This window comes from Parasteatoda tepidariorum, chromosome 6, assembly GCF_982258835.1.
Source record: "Parasteatoda tepidariorum strain Cologne lab strain chromosome 6, Ptep-v5.0, whole genome shotgun sequence".
Classification (NCBI taxonomy): domain Eukaryota; kingdom Metazoa; phylum Arthropoda; class Arachnida; order Araneae; family Theridiidae; genus Parasteatoda; species Parasteatoda tepidariorum.
The window spans coordinates 2,756,238-2,777,760 of NC_141760.1; the positions used below are offsets into that span (position 1 = coordinate 2,756,238).

Consider the following 21,523-nt stretch of genomic DNA (forward strand, 5'->3'; position numbering starts at 1 on the left):
AATGAATGCATGACGACTGGTTTTTTTTATATCATTCAATTACATTACTAAAAAATAATTATATTTTTGGTTGAAAGCTAATGATCAGAAAGATTTAAAATCCTAAATAACCAACTGCAACAAATTCATTACCTTGGATACTTAAAGCAAAAATTTGAGGTTACTTTATTTTTCTACTAAATACTTACTTCTTTTAACTATCTTTATAAGGATAATGATGTTCTTTTAACTTTCTTACAGACGATATTCATACGATGAAATTCTATTTAGCTATGCATATTTATACTTTCTATGGCATTAAAATTCAGGATTTTTAAATTCTTTAACATAAAAATCGTAACTTTAACTTTAAAACTTTATTTTATTTACGTTTAAGCAACAACATTGATTTTAGAAATCCATTATTAGTTTTCAAACAGTTTTATTTAGTTTATATTTTAAATTTATACTTTGAAACACACTTATATACACGCAGTTTATATTTCAAAACATGCATCGAAATTTTTTGAAGTAACATCAGTTTTTATTTTGCTATTATTTGCATAGCTATAACACATGAAAAACGTTATTTTTTATTTTATCATTTGAAACTTTAAATATTTCATTAAATGCATAGTTAAAAATTACCTGTCTATTTTTTGTTTAAAAATCATTCCATTTATACAAAAATAAAAAATAGCAGGCTTTACCCTTTTCTTACTCCGCTCACTCCCGTAATTGCTTATCGTTCATTCATCATTGATTTTTTTTCTTTATATATACTTCCTTAAGCTGCAATATTTTTCACTTTTCGCAAAACACATAACATTTTATTTTCAAAATATACAAGTATTGCAGCTTTATGTAAGAACATTTTGCTAAGCATAATGAAATAGAGGATTTAATAAATTTGAAAAATAATTATCTGTACTTGAAAGAAAAAAAAACTTAAGGAATTTAGATTGTGTAACTCAACTGGAAAAAAAAAAGAGAAGTAATATTACTCGTTAACAAGACTTATTGAAGTTTAAACAGGGAACGGTTTTAGCGTTATTTATTAAGTTTATTGTTTTTAAAAATGTCTATATAATTATTAAGAGTGATATTAGGCAACAAACAAATCTCTCTCTCTCTCTCTCTGGCTGTCTTTCGCTACTTTTTATTGACAACAACTTGAGCGCATGTTTATAAAATAAATTTTTTATGACAATGGATAAATAGTCAATGGTCAATATTTAAAGCAAAAAAACTTAAAGAAAGATATAACGAATGAGTATTTAAATTTTCAATTGCTTTCAAACATATTGGAATTTCAAAACAAAATTCTTGTTAAGTTTACACATAAACCCGCCCTTTCAGCAAATTAAATTTTAACCAAGTTACCTTTCAGCCAACTACGCGAAGAAAAAGTTTTTCTTAAATTACCGCATTCTATGATAATAACATTTTTTCAAAACAAAACCATAGCTCTGTTAATAAAACCAAGTATTTAAACCATTTATTTGGTAATTTTTTTGTTAAAATGATAGCAGTTAACCGGATACTCTAGCTTTCAAAATTATAGCTCTTTTAACCTCACATTTAGTAAAAAATATAAAACTGAATAGTAAATTTTTCTGAACAAATGGTTTTTATACAGTGCTCTAAACTATCATGGTAAAATTATAAAATTTTACCACGTTTTTCGCATTTCAACTCATATTATAAAATCTAAATTTTTTATTACTTTACCGAAAACATTACTAAACCACTTCGTTAAAAAATACTGAGCTTTTTGGTTTTTCCCTATAGCCGGAAATAAAGTAAGTTTTACAATATTTTGGTAGTTTTGATTAAATTTTCTTTTCTAGCAAACATATCAACCAATCGCAGTATTTTTTTATTAACAATTAGTGATTTTTAAGTTAACAATCGAAATCGAAATTTTCTCTACAACTCATCATAAGAACAATCACGTGAAAAGAAAAAGAAGAAAAAAGGTGCGTAAAAGGCAATAATAAAATTGCAATTAATTTTCGAACATATTTGAATACCGGTATTAATTTCAAGATCAAAATTAGCCTTTACAGAGCGCAAAATTTCTAATTAGTATTTGCATTTCTGTGTTCTACAAAGCAGCCAGTACAGTATTTTTTTACACCAGATTTTGCAGATAACAATTTCCAAACTAATTATAGAATAGTCATTTTCATTTTCATCGCACTCTCTGTTCATTTTTCTGTAATCCTTTGTAATTTTATTTTATAACTGTTGTTGAACAGCCAACCCGAATTTGATCTCATGGTTACCAGTGTTCAACTTTATATCCTTGTAATTTTGAATCTAAACCAAGAAATAAGAGAACTCCTGTACAAAAGTATCGGGAACGAATTGCCTTCGTGGAGAACTTTTTCATGGTGAGATAAACCACGAAAACCTCCCGTGATTAGCAAGACGAAGATGGGACTCTAATAATCCACGATGCGTCTATCACTTGGAATATTTTATGTCAGCCGGGTACGAAATTCGTATCAACCAGCAATTCTTAAGATTCAAATCCTCAAAACTCATTAGTTGGCTAGCGTTCCTTCCCCTGAGCCTCCACCGCTTATCCTTCGTAATTTGAAACTTCTAAATCTTATACTTTTTGTACAGCAAAGCAAAATGTAAAGTTAAAATAAACACCCAAAAATAGCGGAGGGGACTTCGCTCCTTAGGACTTTTTTATTCAGAGGGAAACGTATTATAGTAAATATTTCTTTCAGGATTCGGCTCAATAATTTAGTAGTTTTCCTGCCACTGTTTATGAATTTTTTCATATAAAAATTAAATAAAAATACAATATATTGATAATTTTTTGCAGAATATTTTTCTAATTAAAAAGATTAAATCCAGTTTAGAAGTATCTGAGTTAACTCCTCAAAGTAAATATACTAAAAAATAGACATTTAAGTGCATGATTTATAAAAGATCCAACATTTTACGCATTTGTGTCTAGTTGAATAGTACTAATTTTTGAAGTTGCGAAATAAGAAAACTTAACAATTTTATTACCATTAATTTTCTTCCTTTTTTTAATAATTTATTAACAGTGTCTAACTTGTGCTTGAAAAAAAATATTAAACATTTCTTTAATTAGTAAAACAAATTCTAACAAGAAATTTTAAAATAATCCTACTTAAAAGTTATTACTATAATGGGGAAAAAAATACTATGATGCTTCTTCAGAGTTTCATAACAGTTAAACTTCTGTTTGCGCATTTGTTTAAGAAATATAATGTGCTTACGTTGTAAAAAAATCAAGATATTCAAGAAATATCGCAGTGATGCATGAACACGAAGCTTATTACAAATTTATCAGATAAATTACTCAAATTTTTGAGGGTTCAAAGAATCTAATTTCTTGTTTTTTAATGTTCTTTTTTTACCTGCACAAAAATATATATGTGTTTATATTTGAAGCATTTAAAGAAACTTGATTAATTTGTATCATGGCGTACTATAAACGTACTATATTATCTCAATAGTTGTGAAAGACTCAAATAGTCGTTCACCATGATTTAAATAATTTACAAACTTTCGACTGCTTAGATAAAGAGATGGAAAATAAAGAAAAGAACGAAAAATGATGTTGTGTAGTCTGAACATTTTAGCCAATTTAATAAATGAAATACGGTTAGAAGTTTCCACCTTAACTCATAAAAATTAGGACATTAAAAAATTAAAATGTATGAATTACAAAAGATCTAACTTTTATTGCATTTGTGTCCAGATGAGAGAAAAATTTGATTTTACTAATTTATGAAATAAGAAGATTTAACAATTTCGTTACCGTTAATTTTTCGTTTATAGTTTTCTTTTTATATTTTAGCTTTCTTTATTAGTGCACGAACCACGAGATATAGCTAATTAAGTAAGCTACCGATTTATTATATCAATTGTTAAAATTAAGGAAGGTTGAAACTGATTTCTCGCTTTATAATGTTTTTTTTTCCTACAAACAAATATATCTGCTTATAATTTTAAAACACATGAATGAGAATGAATTTGATTTATTTGAATCATTTACAAACTCTTGACTGTTCAGATACAAGGGGTTTAAAAATCTAAAAAAGTGCAAAAAATTATGATGCTTAGTTGTACCCATAAATCATAAAAAGCGAAACTCTCTCCATTTTTAACAAGTTATATTACTAATCAAATAAGACTTTAATATTGAATCAAAAAATATTTTTAAAAAGTTAGAGTTTATTTATGTATTTATTTTTTATTTACTTTTACAATTTCCCATATCCGGTTGAAAGATTTTTGTTAGATGCATAAGAAATAGAATTTTGATCTGTAAAAGATTTTTACTGTGTATTGCTTTTCGCAATCTATGAAATATGAGAATTTTCCGTTTTTCTGTTATACATTTGCTTATTTATTTTTTTAGAAAAAATAAATAGTTCAATTAAAAGCTTATTGCAAACAATTGAAAACAAAATTGGTTTTATGAAAATGTTAAATAATAATAATCATCAGCAATATAAGGAAATAAATAAAAACTGAAATTTTAGTGAAGAAAAAAAAAAAAAATTGGAAAAGTGTAAAGTTCCTCAAGAACTCTGACCCCCAACAGGGTGGGATGCGAGAAGCGCATAACCGGACGTCGTTAACTTCTCAATTTACCATACACTAACAAAGAGAGGAAAAGCTCAAAATAAGATCCTGTATTTGTAAGTGTATTTGCACACAAATACACTTACAAACTCCTTTTTATTCCTGAAATTCTATTGCATAAAATTAATTGACCATTAAAATTCTTATGATTCTCTTTTTGATATAGACTTTACATTTAATATATACAGTAAAAAATCGCTAGTTCTTACCACGTACAAAAGTGCTTGCATTACAAACTACTAATTTTAGTGCAATAATTACCAATAATACAAATTATTATAATTTTATCGAAAACTATTTAAAACAGCACTAATTCGAGGAATTAATTATCATGATGGGTCGTGTAAAGAAGGGACAGTGAGTAAACTTTGTTTTTACGAAAATAATTCAAAATAATATTTTCATTTAATATCTGTCATAGTAGCGTAAAGATTAAAGTGTTAAAATTCTGAGTAGGAAACTAAACTCCTTTAATTTTGTATTAAGATATGTATACTGAACTGCTCTAAATTGATTTTATGGGGATATTTATTTGAGCTAAGTCAAATAAAGAATAAATAAATTAATGCGGCAAAAGAATTACGCAGCGTAAATTACTCAACGTTATGTTGAATTACAAGTTCTTCAAAATAAATATTCTACAAAAAATATGCATATCAAATAAATTTTTTTTTTTTTACAAAATAAAGAGTAAAAATTTAACTTAACTATGTCGTATTTGTTAAACTTCTTTATTCTTACTATAATTGCGAAATTTATTATATTTAACTGTAAATAAACTAAGAATAAGTTACTAGATATCAGATATTATTTATATAAAATTTTATTGAAAGATTGGTTTGAACTGTTTTCTAAAAACAGAATCAATTCAAAAAAAGATTATTAAAGTAAAAAATTAAAAAAAAGTATGTGTTATTAAGAGAAAGAAATATACTATACAATTACAATTTTATTCGTTAATAAAATGATTAATGGAAGTTACAGAATACTATTTGTTTAATAACATGAGAGAATTGTAATTGCACTATTCCAATCACTGGATACCCATTAATCATTTTTTTTTCTTGGATAGATTTTTTTTAAGGTCGTCATTAATTACAGAAGGTGTCTAAATTAATTTTTGTCCTTTTGTCAGTCAATGGGCTAAATTGATTTTTAATTCCAGCCAATATACGTTTCGCAGAAAATTCTTTTCTTTCTTCAGTATTAATATTTATATAATAATTGCTGCCAAAAAGAAGAACAATAGTTGTGTATAAGTTAATTATAAAACGAATATAAAATTGCTTTAAGGTAATTTAATGTAACACTATTAAAATTACCCTCTGGTGAAAGTAAAAAGAAAAAGGTCAGTCTATAAAACAATGAATTCCAAGAATTTCAAAAATTATCTTCTTTATTTTTAATTATATCATTTCGAGATGCTTTTTGATTTTCGAGATGCTATCATGATTTTTTTCATGACTCTTAGAATTCTTTACTTAAGATAATAGTGTTGAAGTTAATCTAATCGATTAAATTGGTCTAATCGAAAAGTGCGAACGCATGAGAACCTAGAATAATAGCATTAACACTGACCATTCCTGAAAATTCTTTTTACATGAAGTTGGAAAAATAAACTGCATTGTTAAATTAACGTGAAACGAGCAGATATTAATAAATTTCCTTCTCTGTCAGAAAACTGAATAAATTTCCTTCTCTGTCAGAAAACTGAAAAGGTCACTGATACCGCCACTGTTTTGGGGTTTTCAACTTAACGTTACATTTTATCAAACACTGTTTGATTTAGAAACTTCAAATTACGTTAATATGTAGGAAATTGAACGGAGATTACAATGGAATTAAAAAATAATTCTAAAATTAAGTCAAGATTATTTTTACTCTTATACTTGTTAGAAAAATAACATGCGGGCCGCTCTGTGACCGCAAGAATTCAGCTGCGGAAGTTAAATTTGGTATGCTGAAAGAGCCAAATTTGTTTTTAACCGTAACATAGAGTCTTTATTTCCTTTTAGAAACTCTTATTTGTTTGAAAGTTATTACAATTTAAAAGTTTTTTTTTCATTTTTTCTTTAACTAATAATTATTTATTGATTGTTGTGGAAAAAGTTTTCATTTACGCGATTTTCATAATATCCCTCTTGACTTAATATTAAAAATAATGAAAATAAAGAAAAAAATATTATATAGAAAAAGGCTAGGTGTTGCCAAATATAAAACTTCGACATTTTATACCGACATTTGAAAATATGTGTAGAATAAAGAGAAATAAGAATTGTTTCTTATATGATCGGTTAACAAGAAAAAATTACTTCTAATTTATAAATTCTTTTCATTGTGTCGCACACTCTGCCTTTCTAAAATGTAATTTTTTTAAGCGCAGTTATTTATCATTCAAATCCAGCTATCCTTTTTATTTTGTCAAAATTAACAAGTTAATATAATGAACTTAAATAAAAGTATAATAATTTTACATTAAGCAAATAATTTTTAATCGACTTTTCAGGAAAAAAAAAACTTTTAAGAACATTGTTAAGAACAGTTTGTGCCAAATGCCTCTAGTTTTGAGAGAATAAAAAAACGAATTTGCGCGCGGGCATAAACTGCTTTTTCCATAGAACATCTTCAATGCGTAATAACTCTCGGCGAGACCGTTTTTCCTTCTTCTTCATTTGTCAAAACTTAGGAATCCTTAAAATGCATCTGCTGGCAATCCAATCGTAATTTTTACTTAAAAAAGTGGAAGAAAACAATTTGTACTTGATCTTCAATTATTTCAAACTTGATGAATGAGATTCAACTACAGGGATTATCGAGCGTAGCGAACAGGTGACGGTGCCTCCATGTAGAAAACAAGGATACATAAAAATAAATTGTGTCGAACAACTATTATCAGTAAGCGTATGATTAATATTTAAAATTGTCTCTAAAAAAGGACTGTAGAAGCTGATCAATTGATAAAAATTTATCTGCTGCAGTCAAGGTATAAATTATCGTCACTATCTGAAAAACATTTAATATATTTAAATATTAGCATGTTTACGAATTATGACCTGTTTTTGAATTTTTTTTAAATTAACGTCAAACTTTAACCGGATTTCAATAAATTAGTTCAAAAAGAACTGCATTCTTTAAAAAGGAGGTATGAAAATGATTCATTGGATTCGTTTTGTACTATGAAAATTGCCAAGTCGATTCGGCAGCATGAAATACTATTTCATTTTTCACCAGTTTATGGTTAAAAGAGCTCCACTTAGTTCTAATTACATAATCATTCAATTTCGTCTAAATAGTTATGCCTTTTCTGAAATATTGATTTGCAAATTTACCGTAAATTTAAAACTATACCTACAGTTTAATGGGACAAACAGATAAAATTTCGGTTCTCTTACCGTTATTTTAATATTTCAGCCATATTTCTGTTATTAGTTCCTAAGATTTAAAACATAGCACAATTTTAAAATTTGTTAACCCAAAACCCCTTGTGAGAAAAAAACAATGTTTTTAATTCATGTATAGGAAACATTTTGCAAATGACATTTGAAAATGATTAAATGTATGTTTATTATTTTGTATTGTTATGTTTCTTTAATTTTTCTACAACTAGGGAACATTACTGGAAAATGAGTAATTTTTCACACAATGCATTTTTATTTAAATCTTATATCGACTTCGTAGAAGAAAAAATCGGTGACTTTTTTTCAATCCTGCTGTAACTTTTGTATTTTTTCCAGCTTTAAATACTATGCTATTTTTATTAACACTTGAATTGAAGTATGTGACGAATGTAGTGTAAAGAAAGATTGAAACAGAGAAATTTAATGTTTAATTTTGTCTAATTTGCTATTTAAAGAATTTAGTTTCAAAATAAAACTCAATAACGCAATTATGGTTTTAAATAACTACTCCGCTATTTAATTGGTTAAGGCAATATGCAGTAGAACATTTTTTTATTTATGTCACATTTTATGCTAGAATAAATAGTGCAGACCCTTGCCACACATGAATGATAAATTTGCTTGACTATAGTAAGCAGAAGGGAGAGGGGGGGGGGATATTGTCGCCGCAGTCTCCTCAATTGGTTATGCCTGGACAAAAGCCGTACCGACTGTGATTCTGTATAAATTGGCGAAATTCTATCAAAGTTAAAAGAAAGGCAACCCTACAAGACCCTACACTTTATATTTTCTGCCATCTATCCGCAGGACTCAGAAACACGTCTAGAGTAAAAAATAAAAAACAGCGCCATCTATGTATTGCATTCAAAACAGTTTTTTTTCCTTAATGTATATAAACTATTTTAAAAATAAATTAATGCTGCATGAAAAAATATTTTTGTAATGCAAATAAAAAATAAATATAATTAACGTTTTGAAAGTATAATTTTAATTTTTATTTATATTCTGTATTATAAGTTTTTAAAAAAAATTATTTGCTTAATATTTTGAAGTTTAATTAATAAAAATATCCAAATGTATTTTTATTACTTAAAAACGTATATTTAAGAATAAAATTTCCTAAACAATTATTATTTTCAAGTATTGCTTAAAAGTTTAGGGAAAAAAAAGTTATTTACTTTATTAGACTAGACATTTGCTATAAACAGTCAGAAAATTTAAACACGATTTTTTTAAAATTCAAAATTCTTAAGACCATTTAAACTATTTTGAATCCAGTTTTTAAGAAGTAAGTGATTAAACTAAGATATTAAATTTGAAATGAACATTAAAATAAAAATAAAATAAAAAAACAATTTATATAAATAAAACGTTTACTATTATAAATGGTATACATTCATTATTACAAAACACTTAAATTGTAATAAAAGTTAGTAAATTAATGTAATAAAAAAGCCCATCTCATTAAAAATCCTTGCTCTAAATTCAAGATATTTATAATTTCTAGGAGGATTTAAGCAATTTACAATATTTTTTTATTCATTTATTTTCTATAAAATGGATTTTTTTATTTACATGAATTTTAAACTTACCTATTCATTTTTGTTTTAGAGAAGGTTTAAAAAAGGAGTCATAGTCTGGAAAAAATTTATGTTTATTTCATTTGGGGCTTACAGTAATAATTTTCAAGCGACCAAAACATAAACAATGGGAAAAGTTTTCATATCGCTTCTTCCTAAAATGACAAAAAATAGACAATGACGGACCTTTAGCCTTTTACTGCTATCATATAAATTATACTAGATTTTTTTTTTTTTTACCATGAATTACAAAAATGATGGATTTTTTATTGAATCCTTTAACGTTAAAAATAAATGTATCGCTTATTCAATAAAAAAATAATAATAAGTCTTCAATAAGAAAAAGTCTTCAATAAGTATTCAATTCAATAAGTCTTTCTTAAGTACATGTTTGATACAATAAATTTAACAAAATTTTATAATAAACAATCGAAAAAATAAAAACTTTTTCTCAATGAACAAAGGAATTGTTCTAGTTAAAAGTATTAATATTTATTCTTATTTTTAAGGGAATATGTATTAAATTTTTCTAGAAAGAAAGAATATATTATATTTCGAGTTAAAAATTATACTTCAGAAAATGATTTCAAAAAGAAAAAATAAATAATTATATATATTTATTTAAAAATTTTAATAAAATTTAAAATGATTATTTTTTAATAAAATTATTTTTTTAAAAAATATAATAGGTAATACCACATAAAGTATATTTAGATTATAGTAAAATAATAAAATTCAAGTTTTTAATATTCTATGTAAAAAATTAGCAGTTTTCAAAGAATAATAAAAGTTGTTTTTTTCCTCTCAAAAATACGGTTAACGTTTTATGGATTTTTTCCATTCTCTCCTGATTTTTTTCAAATTTTTGAGTTAAAAGCACATTTTTTACCAACTCTGCATCTATTCATTATTAATCTATTGTAACATTACACTTAATTAACGGTATACAATAAAGGTCCTGTAACTAATTAAGTGTAAGAGGCCAAACAACGGTATACAATAAAGGTCCAGTAACTAATTAAGTGTAAGAGGCCAAACAAAGGTTTTATTTTTCGGGCCTGTATAGGTGAAGAGTTATTCCGCCTCTTCCTGAAATGCCTCAAAACAAACGATAAAGGACCCTATTGTACTTGCCTTTTGCCGTTACCCTACCTAGAATGCCAGCTTACGGCCTTACGTTTGCCGTGAGGTGTGTGCTTACTGGGAATGCATTACTGCTTTGGCCCTCGCGTTCCCCGGATCAATGAAAGTTTTTCCGACAGGTGTTTGTAAAAGATCATATGTATTTGACATGTGAAATATGACAGTTTGAAAAAAAAAAAGAAGTTGAGTTGAAAGTGCTCACCAGGCCTGTGTATGTCATGAGGGTATTCCACGGACGTTCCATCTTCTTTCTTCTTATGACCATTTTTATGATGGTGCCTATGTCTTCTGTGATGACTCCGCCTGTGGTAACCAGGAACATGTAAGCCTACGTAGACTGTATGAGCTCTGTGGCCTGGAAATAAAGTTAATTGAACCACAGAATAACTGTCAATCGTAGAAATGAAAAGAAAAAATCTTTCTCCTTTTTATGGTAGATAAAATAACTAAAATTTGATTTTCAAAAGGAAATTTTGTTTCCTTTTATAGTTATTTTTCCAATTCAATTAAATAAATATATATAGATTAAATATTTAATATGTAGCAAAAGAAAAAATCATTTCAAGATTCCCTTTCACTGTTTTTTTTCCTTATAAGATACATATGATTAAATAAAACAATATAATTTTTTTAAAGAAAAATATTCAATCTTAATTTTAAAATATTTTTTTGTTATATTATCAAAAATAATGATAATGCACAAAAAAAAAAAAATAATAAGCCTTCAAATAAAAACACTATTCAAAATAATAAAATTAGATTAGGAATTATGTTCTGAATAAATGTAGATACTAAGTATTAAATTATAGTAAAAAAAAAAAAATCTATTTTTAACACTAAAGTCTAAAACTATATTTAATGATGATAAGACCCTATTCTTGAGATTTCATAAAATTAAAATTTCATTCAAATAAGTGCAAAGTAACAATTATACTTACCAACAGACTAAAATTCTATAAGATTAAATTAGAGTCTACAATACAAATAAAAAGACATAACAATTACAAGGTTGGATTTTTTTTAAATGCTTTGTAAAATATCTTGAAAAAAAAAAAAACGCTAATTTCATTTGGAGCCTAATAATTCATAAATCAGAGGATGAAAAAAAAATATCCAGGAATAGCTTTTAAGTTTTTTACTTTAATTAGATTATTTTCTAGATATCACAAGAAATTTTTAATCTCTACAACTATGGCAAATTTTTAAAATTATAATTTTTTTAAAAAAGATTAATATATATATTTATACGTTTTTTGCGTTATTTTAAATATATTTATACGTTATTTTAAATATCGTCAAGTCTTGATAAATTAAAATAATGGGATTTTATTCTTTTAAAAATAATAATTTAAATAGTTTAATAGTATATTTTTTGGCAATGAAACGAAGTAAAGAGAGATTAAACATTTTCAGTAAGAATTATACACTTACACGCTTTTGGAAGAGTGCGGAAAAAAAAAAAATTTATACGTTCCTTATACGCGAAAGAAGCCTTGAGAAAAAAAAACAAAACATAAACTGAACTTTGAACATAAAAATTTTAATACTTTAAAAGCGCCATCTGTATTACTTAAAAGGTAATAAAAACTCAAGTTATTCACGGATTCAAATCATTATAAAAAAGGCAAGGAGACATGGACAATCTGAGAAATGCAGAGAGAAAACTCTAATAAAAAAAAAAATAATAATTTTTTCTTAAAATACTCGATTAAAATAAATCTCAGAATTAAGTTTGATTCAAATTTAATGGGATATCGTTTGTATGTTTAATGCTTGGCCAAAGAATAATTTGTTCGCCAAGGTTTAATGTTAGTAAAAACTTACCTTCAAAATCTTTGTCTGTGTAGCTGTGGTGAGCAGCCCGAGCGCCGGGGTCACGGGGCGCTTCGTCTAATGATCCGCCGGGGGGATTCATTCTGCCTGGAAAGAAAATCCTTACATAAAACCACAAAGTGACTCTGAAAATTATACAGATTAAACAATCCCAATAAATTCTTTTGACTATTCGTCCCCTCGACTAAAAAGACCTGAGGATGAGATAAATAAAAGCCTCCGATCACTCGTTACGAAGTTTTTCGACTTCACCTCAACAACGTGAGAGGAAACTGCGTCAATGGGGGGTGTGCACATGTAAACAAGCCCCCACTTCTTAAATGGACAGCACATAAGGTGCTTAAGTTTTTGTCAGTCTACGTATTTAGGCATTGATTTCATAGCTAAACGGGACAAAAAAAATTTTTTTTATTGAATTTTCTAGAAGCTATAAACATTTAGGCCGAATGATGGAAGGAAAAATGATGTATATTTATTCAATTCGTGTCGTTGTGCCCGAATTTAATTAAATATTTACTCGAACATCATTATATATATATATATATATATATATATATATATATATATATATATATATATATATATATATATATTACACTTGATTAATATACAGGGATATATTCTGATTTTCGGTTTACAGAAAACAGAAAGGAACTCTAAATATTTTCATGGTACTAAAAATTAGGATCTTTAAATGTGAAACATGAAAAGTTAATTTAAGTTAAGTTCAAGTTACTTAGTTGGTCAACAACATAAAAAATTTTCTTCTTCTTTTTCTTCTTTCAAAACTAAAAATATCCATTTTTTAAAAAAAATGTGTCATTTTTCTTCCTTTTTTCTATAAATATTTTTTCATTCGAATTAAATAATTCATTCCAATATTTCACAGAACACGAATTTTCCCATTATATAACAACTTTTTTAAAGGGGACATATTAAATTTTTTTTTACATAATATTTTTAATCATTGCGATTTAAGGTTTGACAAAAAAAAAAAAAAAAAAAAAAAAAATCATAACAGCATAATTTCCTCCGCTTGACTTTATTGACAAGTAACCAAACAGCATTAGAAATGTTGATCTAGATATAAAAGCAATTATGTAGTTAAGAGTAAGATGAAAAAAATAAATAAAGGGTAAGAAACAAGATTTTTTTCGTATTTGAATTTAAAAATCCCAAACATAATCCATTTGAGAAACATGAAACACAATAAAGAATCCTTCTGATAATAGAAACTTTCCTCCCTCCCTTTTATTTCCACTTTAAAGTTCGACGTCTGCAGACTATACTCTTATGAATTGTTGCCGAATGTGGTTCTGTCGGTTAAATTATATTTTAAATAAGAGAGACCATGAGTCGCGACACATTATGCATAGACTTTGATTTGAGCAATAACATTTTGAAGTGTGTAAAAAAGATACTCATCAAATTAGGTTCAATTATTTCACTATATATAAAATGTTTTGGTGTTTCTCAGCTTTTCAGTGAAAGTTTTTTTATATTAAAGTCACAGAATGATTAGGTGATATTTGTAAGGTGAATGTTAATCTATGAAGGATTCTTAAAAACCCATTTAAAAGACGTTTGTCAGGCTTTTATAATGACTTCCTTCCTAAGACGATGTCACGAATGAAAGAACGTAATGATGCTTGAATTTTTACTGTACATCTTAACTACTTAATTTAGATACTTAATTTCTTAGATACTAAATTTTTTCGCGATTCATCGAATTAAAGTAAAAGAGCTTAAGGGCCGAAGGACCAAATGCGACTAGACTTATTTTAAGAAAAATTACGATTGTAAGAGTTACTAAGTTTTATTTACTGCGCATTAGTTGCAAGTATATAAAACCCATAATATAAGATAAATATACAAAGAAAACAAAGAATGAAATAAAAAATAAATAAAATATAAAAGTTATTAAAAGCTTTAAAAAAATTAAAAATTTATAGTAATTAGTATAATAATGAAAATTTATAGTATAATAATGAAATACATTTTTAAAATTTCACGACGATAATTTTGTTATAATTGATAAGTAATATTTTTTATAATTTTATTTAATCTTTTTTCCCTTTTAAATATTATTTCTTCTCTAAATTATATACTATTTGGAAAATAGGAGTAAATGTGTAAAATAAGGAACTTTATAGTTTGCTGTGTGTGTGTGTCTAAAAACAACGCCATTCTTAAAAAGTTGTTCAAAAGAATATTAAAAGTGTTCAATGCTAATAAGATAAATAGAAATTAATAATAATCGACATTTGAATATTTATATACATTTATTCCTAAAATAACTTAATTAAGCATGTCATACTAAATGCTTAATAAAACATTTATAAAAAGGAAAAAAAGAATTAAAATCAAGTGAGACGAAAACTGTTTAAGGAAAGTTACTAGAAAAGTAAAATATTTTATAGTAAAAAGAAGGTAGTGGATGATTTCCGCTAACTTTTACGGAAGCTTAAGTCGACCACCCGACTGGCGCGACGCCAGAACGTGACATTCACGTGATCCCAAACGAAATGGGGATATAAACAAAGGGAAGACCAAGAGCAATTTTAATCACTCAGCCAGCAGGTGATCTTTCATCTCTGAGTCAGGAATGTGAAATAAGCTCCATCTTCGATCACAAATGTATCAGACTAAATAAATTAAACTGTAAATCTGTATATGTATAAGTCATTTAACGAATAACAAAAATTCGAATACAAATTAAATATGTATTAGAATATAATAACGATTAATTAAAAAACAGAGAAAATTGTGATCTCATTATTGCGATCACTGGTTACCCATTAATCAAAAAGTTTTTAGGATAAATTTTTATAAAAACCTCAGACATTTCGATCCAATGGACTGAATTCAGCCAATGTAAGTATCTTTAGAAGTCACAATTTTTTTTCTTCCCTCAGTATTCATATTTATATTAAAAGGCAGTAATTGGGTACTTCGATAAGAAGTGAAGTGATACCCCACAAGTGAAGTCAATGTAGGAAAATTGTGGCATTTGTTGATCCAATCAATCAATGAGGTTCCATACAAACGCGTGAAGTCGCTTACATGCATCCAATTAAATTGATTTTAATCACATGGTTATTAGGCACTATGATTTCTTGAATTGCAAGAAACCAGTTATGAATAAGTTAATATTAAAAAGAACATATTACTTTAAATTAATACATACTTAAAAACAAATTATGTAAAATGTGTGATGGCGAAAACAAGAAGAAAAAACTTAGACTGGAAAATCATCAACTCCAAGACATTCCAAAATTATCGTCTGCTTCTTCTAATTTAATCTTTTTTGTGCTGATTTTTCATGAATGTTTATGTTATTCTGACTTTTTCTGACTCTTACAACTCTTTAGTTGTAATTATGGTGTTGAAGTTCATCTAGACAATGAAGTTCAACGAGTTGAAAAATGTGCGGGCATGGAGAAACTTAAAAACAATATTCATTTTCCCAATGGGAATAAATAAAACTCCAAGTTAAGAATTTCATTTTATTCAATGGTTACTGGTAAAAAATAATATTTCATCGTGGATCCCCCCCCCTACAAATTCTCTTATTAAAACTGTGCAAATATAATTAGGAAGATACGATAAGATTGGAATCTTAAAATTGAAGTTAAAATTTTAAAAGTTTCTTTTTAATTCTTGATATATCTTCCTCGCTATAAAATACATTACTTTTAGTGTATCAACATCGACGCTGGTATTTATCAGAATTGGACAAAAATGTAACAGATAACATTTCTCGAATACAGAAATCAATTAGTACTTGGCTAATTTTGATTACTACTTTGATATGTACATTATAAATATGGGCATATATATCTTAGACATACATGTACCAACACGTATGTCTAAATACGAATGCTCATATTTACAATGTATGTATGAACATATGTACCATAATGTGCGTCTAACGTATACATGTGCATAGGTTCAATTTATAAATGTACAACTAATGTACATATATAAATATTGTACATAGGTTCAGAAATACATTAGACATGCATATATTACGCGTATGTACTTTAAGGTGGGTCGGAAAAAATAAGTTTTTCAATTTCGAAACTCTTTAGTGCGGAAAAGTTGTCTACTGAAATAAGAATAAAAACAGCATGAAAAATTGTAAAACTATTTAAAATTTTCTATTCGTGCATCGCGATTGAAATTAATAAAAACTTGAAAAAAATCATGCCTTTTCTAGTTAGCGAAAATTATCGAAAATAACACGCTTTAATTTGATGGTGTTAGTTAACAGTTAGTTAAACTGAAATAATTTCTCCCCCCCCCCCAAAAAAAAACATTAATTTTTATAATAATATATAAATATAAAAATAAAATAAAATAAAAAAATAATAAAAAAAATTAGACTACTACAGTTAACCACGTTAGAGTTCTAGGGGTCAAATGTCTCCCGACAACGGTTCTGGTCAGACTGATTAACATTAGTTGTTTTCGATGAAATTACTAAATACATGATGTCATATTGGCGATCGAAATGGGCTGCAGGTGGCGTAGAGCAGAACTCTTTTCCTATGGCAGCACTTCACATGCTTTCCCCATTAGCGCGTGGAAAGTCATAGAGGAAGGAAGTACGTTAGTTTCTCTCTTGATTATCACATAGATTAAAATCTTTTAACTTAAAAAACTATATGGAACTGAAAACTGCATTAAACATAGTTCTAAAGAAAAGTATCATAGAAATTTTAAAAAATATTTTTATTAAATAAAAGGGAAAAATATTAAGAAAAGAGAAATTATCGTAGTACATTCCTATACAACTGAAAAGAGGAGGAGAGGGAAGGGAGAAGGGCTAAAGGCATGAAACCGGTCTCTCCCCAGATGGCGTATTCGAGTGTTGCGATCGCGAATTGACAGGACTAAAATTGTAAATACAAAATGACTTTCAAAACTTTTTAATGACGGTGTAGCTACCTGAAGAATATTAATTTGCGTCTCAATGAAAAAACCTGATCATCAAAATAATCGGGAAGCTTAACAATTTCTTGGAAACAAAAAAAGAAAAAAAAAAAAAAAAAAAAAAGAAGAAAAAAAGAAAAAGGAGATTCTCGGCGAGAAAGTAAAATAGAATACATAATTAGATGTTTCACTTCATCAACTTTCATTTGGCGGTCTTTTAACAGCAATTCTGCTTCATTTCTTACATAGATATAAATACTCATGCCATTAGATTATATCCACTTCAAATAAACGCATTCAAGGATGATCCTCCGTTATTTCTGCATTCTTTTCATTTAATTTGCGAACAGTAGCCTATTACTTTTAGCTCGATGCGAATAATTGTTGGGGGATTTCCAGAGCAGCGGTTCCCCGACTGTTTTTCGACCATAATTTTTTTGGTGGAACCCTTAGATTATATATATATATATATATATATATATACGGAATATAATATATATTCCGTACTCTTGAATTGATTTATTTCATTTAGAATTTAAAAGCTCGATGAGAACTACTTACCGTGAATTTTTAATAAATGCATATCCTATTCATCATTTACTCAAGATATTGTTATTGAAAAAAACAGTCGAGCAAATAGTTCTACTCCAACTCCTGCAAAATTTTCTTTGATTCCGATTCCATATCCCAGTAATCACCCATTTTCAATCTTCCAGTATAGGACCAAATTAGCAGTCGCCGCCCGATCGCCCAATTATTTTTATCGTTTAAAATTTAAATTTAAAAAAAAAAAATAATAAAGCGGCTACTATTAAAAAAGCTACAACTGGCCTTTGGCCAAAAGCAAAATTTTCCTAATCTTGCCCTATATTCCGGAATATATTCAAAGTAACATTTTTCAATAAAAAAATTTTTTCCTTCTTTCTTCTTCTAAGTGATGGAAACATTTTACCGACTTGAAATTTAATAAATGTCATTTGCTCAGTCACGTGAGAAGAAAGTAATTTCATGCAAATTAGTAATCGAAAATGTTTGAAAAATTTATTGAAAATGAATAATCAGAATGCTAGGGCAAGGACAACAGATGTCGTGATAATGGATTTATACAGGGCTTAAAATAAGGCTAATTACTTTCTGAAAGGAATCAATAGGGGAGTCCTTCATAGGCCTTGAAACAGAAATATCCACGTACAAGGTGAAATAGGAAACTTCTGCAACAAGACGACACTGAACCCAATGTAGAAAGGAAGATATTGGGTGGTAAAAAATGACCGCTCTACTGACCTACATGTGCGCTCATTAACATATATTCAAAGCTTGACACATGATTCGAAGTTCAGTCAAGAGAGTGGAGGAGTGGTTGTTTTCCGAAGGTTCTGACGTCACATCTTGGTGAATAATAAGCTATACCTGCTGTGAGTTAGTAAAAGTTATTCCTATCTTCAACCACCGCTCTGTATGCTAAGAATGAAAATGGCGCAAAATGTCAACAGCAGGAAAAGTCACAGTTTAGTAAAATTGAAAAACGCTTGTGATCTTATTTGTTTATCTATAAAAAATTATTCCAACGTTGCATTACCTGGGCTCATCAAAATTTGTTATAATAATTTATTTTTATTGTTTTTTTCTCACCTTTATTTTACTATGTTTCTTTTGCAACTTTACGTTTTATATTTAAAATCACTTTTGTTTCCTCTCATTCACGTCTGGCAAGTTTTGAAAATGGGCTTCTGTTTTTGAGCGCTTGAAACACGTCAACCGTTATTTCCTATTTATATACTTTATATATTTCCTTTTTATATATTTTGTCAACTGTTATTTCCTATTTATATATTTATGAAGTTTTTAATCAAGTAATATCTTCAGTTTCTTGGCATTATTTATTTAATGATCGATTTTGTTTTATTTATTTAGTTTTCAATGGTCAGTTCTGAGAATTAAAATTTAACTGCAAGAGAAATTACAAAGCATCAAAAGTAGTCATCAATTTCAGCGGTAAAAGTTTTCAGAAATGATACTTTCTCAGAGAATTAAGATTTTGAAATATTACGGTAGGTGACCCTTTATCATTTATATTCCAGAAAACTTAATTCTACACTTTTAAATGATTTTTCTCGAAGGCAAATTTTTACGAGAGGACATTGATTTATACAGATATAACTTTAAAAAAAATATGTATATTTAAAATAGTCTATAAGAATATTGCTATGCAAATACAATGAATACAACCAATAAAATATGTTACAGGAAATAACATCCATTCGTATTTTGCCTTCGTTTTTACATTAAAAAAATGTATGCTCAATTTTCTACATTTATTTTTATTGTAAACATTTTTAAATAATTTTTGGGCTTGAAAAAAATAACTCCTATTTATGTTCAAAGGAGGTTATATGAGTATGTATATACACTACCCTACAATAATGGAAGACACTTTGAGTTTTGACATTTTAATTTCTCAAGAAATACTTAAAACATTATTTTATAACTTCAGAGATGTCTAGTTGATGCGATTTTTAATACTGAGCAAAAAGATTCAAAGCTTTCAGAGGTTTGGGAGAAAGACAAATTACGAAGGAAAATAAGTATTTTTTGTACAACCTATGCTAGAAAATCAAGCAATAAGCTTGTAACTTGTATAGATTACTTAAGTTGTTTTTTTCTTTTTTAACAACTGCATAATGGGTACAGGGCCCGATTAACCTCTGAAAATAGGGGAAGCATAATTGGATTTTGGAGCCCCCCTAATTTGAGCAAAAGAAACTTTTGATATTTTTCGCCCATAAACAGTACATTTTAAAGAGACAAGAACCATGTGAAAACTATAAGAACCTTAGAAAGGAATACGGAGATCTTATGCAATCATGTTGGACCCTTCTTTACGTGCTTTATAGTAACAAAAACATGAGGGAGTAGCTAGCACATATGTTAACAAAATTTAAATATTTCACTAAATTAAATTATAAAATTTCTTGTTGTTATACGAAAGGTTCTTTGCAAGATTAGTCTCTTTTTTTACGCCAATTTTTTTCTTGCTTCTTTTATTATTATTTTTTGCTTTTGCAAAAAATAAGAAATTGGGCCCTTAATTTCAGTCATTTAGGGGCCCCCCTAGAATTTTACAGGGGAAGCACTTGCTTCCTGTGCCTTTTCGGTAATCAGGCCCTGAATGGGTATAGGCCTGTCTCCCCTCTCCCAGTGTGGGGGAAAATATTGGATAAACTTATTACCACCAGATTGGTATATTATCTTGAATCAAATCAACTACTAAGCGACGACCAACATGGATTTCGTAGAAACAGATCCTCTACAACAGCATTGAAAAGAGTGAACACAGCCAAAGAAAGGGGAGAATATTCGTTAGGGGGTTTCCTTGGATATCAAGGGGGTCTTTGACTCAATTGGATGGAAGAATATTTTGGAAAGGTTAATTATTCTACCTGATTAAAAGCTTCCTTAATGACAGAAATATTGTGCTCAAATCGGAAGATATTGAACATCCTATGATGTGCGACGTGCCACAGGGTTCCAGCATGGGCCCAACTTGTGGCTCACTGTGGCCAATCAAATTCTGTCTGTGAAACGAGAACACAATGAACAGGTAAAAGCATTTGCCGATGATTTCTTTATACTAGTCACAGGGACAATTGTTGATAGATTGGGCCCACAAGCCACTGACAACCTGATGAAATATCATAGATGGGCAGAGGATCATCACTTGCAATTTAGCACAGAAAAAACGCAGGCATTAGTATTCCCCAAACATAAGAAAATTACTAGGAAACCGACTGTAAAATTACGAAACCAAAATATTCCGATAAGCAATACTATAACGTACCTTGGGTTTCAACTAAACTGTCAGTTTTCCTGGTTGCCACACTTAGGCTTTCTATGTAACAAAATATCATTATTCTATTCTAAAAAGATGCTCAAGGGTCGACTGGGGGATTAGCCCTAAAATACGTAAGTACATATATTTAAGTAGAATAACTAAAATTGTCTCCTACGGAGCAG

General features: G+C 27.8%; 1 protein-coding gene across 3 annotated transcripts in view; it reads right to left on the reverse strand.

The window, feature by feature from the left end:
* Ndae1 (Na[+]-driven anion exchanger 1) overlaps positions 1-21,523 on the reverse strand; it is a 167,941-nt gene that overhangs the window by 85,418 nt on the left and 61,000 nt on the right. For all 3 annotated transcript variants that reach the window (XM_043052758.3, XM_043052756.3, XM_087165310.1), the window contains exons 2-3: positions 12,566-12,661; positions 10,944-11,096 (exon numbers count right to left, since the gene is read on the reverse strand). In XM_043052758.3, the coding sequence (XP_042908692.1) occupies positions 10,944-11,096; positions 12,566-12,656 (244 nt within the window). In that variant the 5' untranslated portion in view covers positions 12,657-12,661. The remainder of the gene's footprint in view (positions 1-10,943; positions 11,097-12,565; positions 12,662-21,523) is intronic.